The following is a 9,432-nucleotide window of genomic DNA, read 5'->3' on the forward strand; positions in this document are numbered from 1 at the left end:
AAGAACTGTGGTTCCCACGGCTCATATCCCCTTCCTACTGCTCCCCTCACTCTGTCAATTCCCCACGCCAGCAATGTTCACGCAGTGTGCTGCAGGAGCTCTTAAACATGCCACACCTGACTATTTAGTCGGGGGCACAGACCACTTTTCCCTTAGGTCCGTGGTCGGCAAACTGCGCCTATATAGTTTAAGTTTAAAAAATTTGGCTCTCAAAAGAAATTTCAATCGTTGTACTGTTGATATTTGGCTCTGTTGACTAATGGGTTTGCCGACCACTGCCTTAGGTTGTCAAATAAAAAATGACAACAGCCAACACAACAATAGGCGTCCGATGTGAATGAATAAAAATCATACCTATTGTTCTGTGTCAAATCAGCGAAAACCACATCGTGTGCTGCAGATTTTAGTAACTAGCTTGTGTGCGCCGTGAGGGGGAAAAGGTTGAAAATCGCTGCCTCACAAATGCTTTTCCTGCAGCCTCTATTCTCAGCAAAGCTGCCATTTCCATGACTTTGAGAATGAGGGTCAAGAAATCCTAACGTCACCGTTTGATATCAACATGCTATCAAATTCCAGAAGTTATTAAGAAGAGAGGCCAAACATTCCCATATGTTCCATACACTGAATTATGCAGCTAACCATGCAATCTAACAGGGGGAAGTGTCTGAAACCAGGGATCTGGGGTTTTTTTGGGGGGGATCTTACATTCCTTACATTTTAGTCCCATGTTGAGGGAAGATGCTTTTCTTATTCATTCCCTCCATAACCCTACTTGTTAAACTATCTCAAAATAAGAGCATTAATTAATACTGACTAATTTGGGAGTTTAAACAAGTCCTTTCATCTGTTTTCCATTTTTTAACCTTTAATCAATGTCCAGGAAACAGAAGGAACTGAAAGGAAAATTTTTAATAAATGTCGAACATCCACGTGGGATTACAGAGTGCTCCAAAAATGTCTTGGGCAGGAACGCAGCGAAGTACAAAGCTCCGATCCGTTTCAACTGAACACAGCTTACACGTCGTGCAAACCTGCTCTGCTGACAACCCCGCAAAGGACGTCAACTAAATGTTTAACGCCGGTGCCAGCAACGCGAAAGCGAAATGATAACTTGAGCAGCAATGCCACCTGTTAAACGTCTTTTCATAACGTGCTTTTCCCCGAGAACATTCTGAAAGGCCTGATTAAAAAAAGGCTCACGGGCACAGAAACCACCCAGGCTTTAGAACGCAACCCTGTGATCAAAGAGCTGCACTCCATTTCTCTTCCTGCGTCTGGAGTCTTCCCGGACAGGGCAACGCCTGCCTTCCAGACGGGATGATGGAACGTTCTGGTTCTATGGGCCTATCCCTTCTCCCCAGCGCTGGTTAGAGGCAACGAACCTTCGCACAGTAGGACTCATCTGCACAGGGCCTCCACTTACCCGTCCAGAAGATTCATGGTGGAGGACGTCACTTCAGCGAACAGAATTACTTTCCCCAGTTGCTTTGTCTGCAAGTTTTGCCGGTAGATCTCCAAGTCAAAATGTGCGGACGAGAAGGCCGTCGCGTCGGTCACCACGGGGAGAGCCGCTGGGGTGACCTCCATTTCAGGCGAGTAGGATGGGACAAAGGTGAGGGAGAGCTGGCTGGATTTTATCACTCCTCCAGCATCCACACGTCTCTCCAGCCACCGCAGGAGAGGGTCCCGGACTTCCTGCGTCGTAAGGAAAGAAATGGGAAGGTCGTAACGCGCATTACCTTAGGCGAGGGTAGCTTTTCCTTAAGATGGCACTTAGGTCGCATAAGCACTTCTAAGTCATGACCAATAAACGCTACCTTCGCGTGTTCTCAACGCTGGAACGATTCTCCGACAGGCAGGAAGGACGCTGAGTGCTTAAACCACAAAAATAAACGGCCAGAAACCAGGATCCAGGAAATGAGTAGAGTCCTTCTCACACTTTCTGTCCTGAATTCTCCACAGCCCCCTCCAGCTCTCGGGCTCACTAGGAATCCTCCAGCCTTCCGTGCATTTTACAGAAAACGCGTATCCTCCCACTTTCCCCCACGAGGACACGCATTCTCCCATCTGGGAGAAACCCCCAAACCCAGGTGGAGGCGGCCCCGGGGACCAGCACTGAGGTGCCGAGAGCTTTCAGCTCAGCCTCCGAGCACAGTCCCGCTCGCCGTCCCGTGGGCATGCGCTCTAAGGAGGAAGAAGACAGAATGAATGAATGACGGGCACAGGTAACGGGCTGGAGGTTGGTGCCCCCAAATTCTTATGTTGAAATCCTAACCCCCAAGGCGATAGCACTGGGAGGTGGAACCTTGGAGAGGGGATTAGTTATGTCCGCAGAGCCCTCCTCAATGGGGTTAGTGCCTTTATCAAAGCCCCCAGGGCGATCCCTCACCCTCTCACAAGGGAGGGCACAGCGACCAGACGGCCGTCTGTGGCCTGGCAGAGGGCCCTCGCCAGAACCAGCCATGCTGGAACCCTGATCCCGCCTTCCAGGCTCCAGAAGCAGGAGAAATGACTCTGTCCTTGACAAGCCGCCCGGTCGGTGCCATTCTGCCTCACGGCCTGAACTGACTGAGACCCCCCAAACCTCAGAGCTGGCCACTAGTTAAAAGCAACTCTGCTCCTTAAGTGTTGGTCAGCCCTCTTAAGGGGCTGAGTGGACAGGTCTGACGTCCCCTCCTCACATTCCCAGGGCCGCTGGTCGTCACAAGGGAACCACACAGGCGAGAGATACACCGGGTGGAAGGGTAAACCGTCCAGATAACGGAAGTGTCGCAGACTCTAGCTCTCACTAGCCACGCGGAGCGAGGCGGTGGCTCGGTGGGTGCAGGCAATGTCAGCCCCCGCTCAAAGTCAATGACAACCCGAGTGGCACCGGGAGGGAACAGCCGGCAGGCGACAGAACTTCCAGGACCGAATAAAGCAGGGAGTCCTCTCTGGAGTGAATTATCCGACACCAGTTAGGCATCATTTATCTAAAAAATATCTGTGTCTCACAAATAGTGCCACAGTGGACAGAGGACGGAAGGCCGGCGGGTGTACACACAACTACCGCAGAGTGTGACATAGGACAAGAGCTAAGGAAATTCACTCCAACAACTCCAATACACTTCCCTTTGGCAATGTGGTCCGCCTGACTGGCCAGGTAGAGTCACCTGCTCTTATTTGCACACCAGTTGGGAGCAGATTCTCAAAGAATTATATTATCACTAGAGGCCCGGTGCACGAATTCATGCATGGATGGGGTCCCTCGGCCTGGCTGGCGATAGGGGCTGATCTGGGCCAGCCAGCTGAGGGGGGTGAGTGGGAAGGGACACGGAAGGTTGGCTGGCCGTGGGAGGTTGGCTGTGGAAGTGCACTGACCACTAGGGGTCAGCTCCTGCATTGAGCATCTGCCCCCTGGTGGTCAGTGCAGGCCATAGCGACTGGTCGACCAGTCATTCCAGTCATTCGGTCGTAATGGTCACTTAGGCTTTTATATATATAGAGCACTATATCTACTAATTATGAAAGTAATAGTCCCAATTATGTTTTTTAAAGCAATACTTTGATGCACAAATGCAAAAAGTAAAATTGATGAAAGCAATGTATGTGTTTTTTTTCCTCTTATACTTCCTTCACATAATCTTTCAGGATTATGCAGAGCCAAGTAAATTACTCAGGACAAACAGAATCTAAAAGATATAAAATGAGGCCGGAAGCCTCTTAAGAAATATAACCGTATACTACCCATAAATATTTACATTCATGATAGTCAAACGCAACTTTAAGCCATCAAAACCAAGGACACAAAGGAAGCATTTAGGCTCTCCCACACCCGTTATCTCTGGATAATAGAATAAAATTCTGGTTGCAAGAAATATCAGCATTACTACCTGTCTGATGCAGATCTGCCTGGAATGTCCCTTCAAATGCACTCAAGTTACAACAATGACTTAAGAGCTATACAAGTAGCTGATGCCATGTGTAGGAAAAAGGATTCATGATTCTTGGCTTAACTCTACTAATGACCACTAAGGCAGTGTAGATATTCTGTTGACAAAAGAGGTTTGAATCATATATATCAAGGCAAATAGGCTGACATAAGTAGTGTTACCCAACCCCAATCCCAAATCCACCTAACTCTTTGAAGCCAAGTAGTTCTATTGAAAACAAAAAACAACTGCTATCAATTTTACCCCAATGGAATTCATAAAAACCTTCTAATTAATGTTTTTTTTAAAAAAAGATTTGAATTTCAAGAATTTAGTTTTTACCTTTCTCTAAGATTTCAGGCTAATTAAATACAATTTCGGTAGAACCAAAATCTGAATTTTTTATAGTTACATAACTGCTGGCCCTTTTGAACTGGCCACAGCACTGAGTCGATCGCTAGCCATTCGCAGGAAAAGTGAACGTGCCTTTGTTTCTTGCTGGAACACATTGCACACAATGATGAAGATGCTAAGGAATCTACCAAAAAAGTACCAGAACTAGTAAGCGAATTCAGCAAGGTTTCAAAATACAAGGGCAATACACAAAAACTGGGTGTATTTCTCTATATTAACCGAGAATATTTGGAGTCTGAAACTTCTAAAAATACCATTTTAATAGGCCTGAAACATTTAGGGACAAATTAAACAAAATATGTGCCAGACCTGTACACTGAAAACTACAAAATACTCCTGAGTTGAAAGTTAAAGGAGCTCAAAATAACTGAGGAAATATACCATGTTCATGGATTAGAAGACTCAATATTACTAAGATGTCAATTCTTCTCCAAATTGATCTATGAATTCAATGCAATTCCAATCAAAATCCTAGAGACCTTTTTTTTTTTTAGAAATTGATAAGCAGGTTCTAAAACATATACAGAAATAGAAAAAACCTAGAATGACCCAGACAATTTGGGGGGGGTGGGGGGTTGGAAGATTTATCTTTCAAGACTTATTACAAAGCTGCAGTAATGAAGATTGTGTGGTACTGGAGTGCAGACAGACATAGATCACTAAAACAGAACAGGGTCCAGAAACAGAGCCACAAATGTATGTTTGACTGATTTTCAACAAAAGTGCCAAGACCATTCACTTGAAAAAAGGATCATTTTTTAAATGCATGGTACTGAAACAATTGTACATCCATATGCAAAAAAACACACAAATAAAATAATCTTATCCTGCATGTATACAAAAATTAATCTGAGCCCTGGCTGGTGTGCCTCAGTTGGTTGGGCGTCGTCCTGTGTTTGAAAAGGTTGCTGGTTCTGACAGATGTCTCACTCTCTCATTGATGTTTCTCTCTCTCTCTCTCTCTCTCTCTCTCTCTCTCTCTCTCTCTCTCTCTCTCTCTCTCTCTCTCTCTCTCTCTCTCTCTCTCTCTCTCTCTCTCTCTCTCTCTCTCTCCCTCTCCATTCTGCTCTTTAAAAAAAATCAATTAAAAAATCTTTTTTTAAAAATTGTATCAACAAATCATAGACCTAAATGTAAAACTCTGAAACTTCTAAAATAAAATTATAGGAGCAAAACTTTCTGACCTTGGGATAGGTAAAGCTTTTCTCAGATAGAGCAAAAGAAGCATGAACCATAAAAGAAAAAAATGATAAACTGGACTGCATAAAAATTAAGAGCATTAAGAACTGCTACTCTTCCAGAATTGTAAACAAACAAACAATTCAACTTAGAACGTCAGTGAAAAGGTTGGAACAGACACTACCCAAAGGAAAACATCAGGTGGCCAAAGAGTACATGAAAAAATACCAGCATCCTTTATCACCAGGGAAATACGAACTGAAGCCACAATGAGGTACCACTACACACCCACCAGAACGGAGTGCAGCTAAGAGAAGAGACGTTCAGGATGCTACTACGTACAGTCCCGTTAGAGCCATTTCACCATCACTCGTCTCCTCGGCTACATTTATCCGTCTAAGAAGATTCAGTAAACGAAGCACAGCCATCCCTCTGATTCGGTGTTAGACTCGAAATATTTACTACCACCTGTGTGTGGTTTGGTCCTCCCCTTCCCAAGAAACACCTTACCTTCCCCTCTGAAGGTTCCCACCTCAGAGACACATTGGCCTCTGTACAGAATCTGATGAGTGGTGCCTCAGTCGTAACACTGTAAGTTGCTAGGCAACCAGCAGTGTGTGAATCAGAAAAGGAATCCACACAGACATGGAATACAAGCTCGTTTTTAGGGCTGTCTCATTCTCAAATACGCTGGAGGAAACAGGAACAGATGACAACAAACCTGTTCTTACTACTGTGGTTTACAAACTGGTGTGTCACGGCCACTTCCACGTTGACTCAGCGTCTTCACAACCATAAGGACACGCACAGCAGACCTTTATCATCAAAAGACGACGCTCCTTTAAGAGCAGGGCTGACCTCAAGGAAGGGGGACAGGGCAACCTGGACAGTGGCCAAGCCCCCGGCAGGGAGAGAGCCCAAGGGGGCTGGGGGCGGAGCGCTGGCCGAGGGCACTCGCTCTGGAGGGACCCCCCTCCGCAGCCAGCCCTGAGGCCCCACGTGGGCCCAGCAACGAGATGAGATTCCACACACCCAGGTCCTTCACCGGTGACCAGCGGGGACCTGAGAGGACACCCCTGTGATGCCAAAGGGATTTGCGACAGGTGGGGCAGGTTTCTCAGTCTGCCCTCGCACAGTCACTTCCAGGCCCTCAGCGCCTGGGACACAGTAGGCACTCAATAAATGTCGGTCACACTGCATTCCCTTTATTGTGTAAGGGTATCGCTAAGGCTGAGGCTCCAAAAGGCCACGGATTTACTGCAGTTTTTGTTACCTGCCAACTAGCGAAAGAGCACAAAAGGCTGGGTGGACCCGTAAAACCGAGGTAATGAATAAGTCATTTCTAACAAGGCTGGTTTTACGGGCATCACACCTCCGCTGGGCCAAGTGGCTCGTTTGAGAGGTGAAACCCGTTCTGCGAGTGTGGGGACAGCGAGAGAGAGAGAGAGAGAGAGAGAGGCAGGCGGCCACCGGCCCTACGGGAGAGGCGCTAACTTGCACTGGCGGCCGGGGCTGGGGCTTGGGCTCGACATCCGCCGAAGTCCCCAGGGCCTTCATTAAGCCTGGCTGCCTGAACCGCCGCCACTTGTCCGCGTCCAACACAAACAGCCTCCCGGGGCCGAGGACGGGTGTGAGCCCCGTGCGGGTGGACACCTGTGGGGCGCCCTGCCCAGCTCGCCCTGGGGTGGCACGTCCTGGCTGGCACACACGTGGGCACACACAGGCACAGGTGTGACCTCCCCCTCCTCCACGATGCTGAGTGGGCGGCAGGCCCGGAGAGCCGGGCAGGGCCGATACTGAGGTCACAGAGGCCACCATCTATACAATTTGCCCCTAATCTGTGGGCCCGGCCTTGACCCTCTGGAGAGCTATGCGTGGGGCAGGGACTGGCTCAGAACTGGGTCACCAGCTCTGCCACCACCAGCGGGAGGCACTGCCTCTTCTGGCCCCTTTTCTTCTCCTTTTTTTTTAAATCCTCACTCAAGGGTGTGTGGGTGGTTTTTGTTTGTTTTAGAGCGAGAGGAAGGTGGGGGAGAGAGAGAAAAACATTGATCGGTTGCCTCCTGCATGTGTCCCGACCAAGGATCAAATTTGTAACCTACGTATGTGCCCTGACCAGGAGCGGAACCCGCAACCTTCTGATGCTCCAACCCAGTGAGCCACCCGGCCAGGGCTCAGTGTCTTCATGTTTCTCACTTCAAGATTCAATGTTTAGTCCCAAATGTTTACTTCTCAGTAGAAATTAGAACAGCACCTCTAGGGGTGCACTATTAAGATACCCATGGTGCCCGAAAAGAGAAGTGGCCATTTGAAGAGGGTTTAGGGAAAGCCCAGAGCTTGCGATCCAGTCCACTTACTTTAACAAAGATCCATCGTTCAATGCTGTCACCATGACACTGGGACATTCCGAAAGCCCCAGGGAACACCACATGGGGTGGGGCCCGGGGCACCGCCGCCGTGGGCACAGGGAGGGCCGACGTGCACGCCGCACCCCAAGGAGACGGGCTACAGTCTCGTAGCAGAAGGGGCCGCTCGCGCACGGAAGGAGCCGCTGACCGGCCAGGGCACCGGCACCGTTTCTAACCTGGGAAGCACGTCAATTAACGATGAGCTCCCCCCACTTCCCCCCCGAGCTCCGCCTTGTCAGCTTTCCTTAGGCACAGCACCAGCTGATGCTTTCCGACTGCGGAACACGGTTGTTTATGAAACTCCCGTTCCACCTGAGTAGAGGGTGACTGAGCGAGACCGACGGGGCGGGAGTGGGAGCTGCCGGGCGCCCCCGCCCGCGGGTCTCCCCCACACAGGAGCGGGGAAGCGCTTCACAGGGCACGCGAGGGAAAGCCGAGCGCTTTCTAATGTCCTAACAACACGCGCTGACTCAACGCCTACTGTGGGCAAAACACTGGGAACGTGACGCAAAGATTGGCAACATGTGGTCCTTGCCTCCCAGTGACCTTGGATTGCAGTTTAATGGGGCAGGCAGACACTCACGTAAGTAACACAAGAGCATCTGCACACTACTTACCTTTACAAAAAAAAAAAAGGCTCCTCGAAGCAGCAGCCGGAGCTCTGGCCAGTGTGGGTCAGCTGGCTGGGCTCCTCCCGTGAACCATAGGCCTGCCGGTCAGATCCCCGGTCAGGGCACATGCCCAGGTTGTCGGCTCCATCCCCACTAGGGGTCATGCGGGAGGCAGCCGATCAGGATTCCCTCATCATGGATGTTTCTATCTTCCTCTCTGAAATGAACCCTATATAATAAAAGCCCAGCAACCATAACGGTGTAACGACCAGATCGACCAGTCACTCTGAGGCGCATTGACCACCTCTCGGTCCCTCCCCCCATCCCGCCGGCTCTGTGTGTCCCCCCCGAGCTCCGCCTTGTCAGCTTTCCTTAGGCACAGCACCAGCTGATGCTTTCCGACTGCGGAACACGGTTGTTTATGAAACTCCCGTTCCACCTGAGTAGAGGGTGACTGAGCGAGACCGACGGGGCGGGAGTGGGAGCTGCCGGGCGGCTTGGTGCCCTCCTGCGCCCCCGCCCGCGGGTCTCCCCGACACAGGAGCGGGGAAGCGCTTCACAGGGCATGCGAGGGAAAGCCGAGCGCTTTCTAATGTCCTAACAACACGCGCTGACTCAACGCCTACTGTGGGCAAAACACTGGGAACGTGATGCAAAGATTGGCAACATGTGGTCCTTGCCTCCCAGTGACCTTGGATTGCAGTTTAATGGGGCAGGCAGACACTCACGTAAGTAACACAAGAGCATTTGCACACTACTTACCTTTACAAAAAAAAAAAGGCTCCTCGAAGCAGCAGCCGGAGCTCTGGCCAGTGTGGGTCAGCTGGCTGGGCTCCTCCCGTGAACCATAGGCCTGCCGGTCAGATCCCCGGTCAGGGCACATGCCCAGGCTGCAGGCCCGATCCCTGG

General features: G+C 49.9%; 1 protein-coding gene across 2 annotated transcripts in view; it reads right to left on the bottom strand.

The window, feature by feature from the left end:
• Positions 1 to 9,432, bottom strand: part of HLCS (holocarboxylase synthetase) — a 152,110-nt gene that overhangs the window by 113,977 nt on the left and 28,701 nt on the right. Inside the window, exon 5 of one of the 2 annotated variants that reach the window (XM_006774127.2) lies at positions 1,424 to 1,695. In XM_006774127.2, the coding sequence (XP_006774190.1) occupies positions 1,424 to 1,695 (272 nt within the window). The remainder of the gene's footprint in view (positions 1 to 1,423; positions 1,696 to 9,432) is intronic. The other variant, XM_015570714.1, reaches the window with a different exon arrangement.

Source organism: Myotis davidii, unplaced genomic scaffold (genome assembly GCF_000327345.1).
Source record: "Myotis davidii unplaced genomic scaffold, ASM32734v1 scaffold227, whole genome shotgun sequence".
Lineage (NCBI taxonomy): Eukaryota > Metazoa > Chordata > Mammalia > Chiroptera > Vespertilionidae > Myotis > Myotis davidii.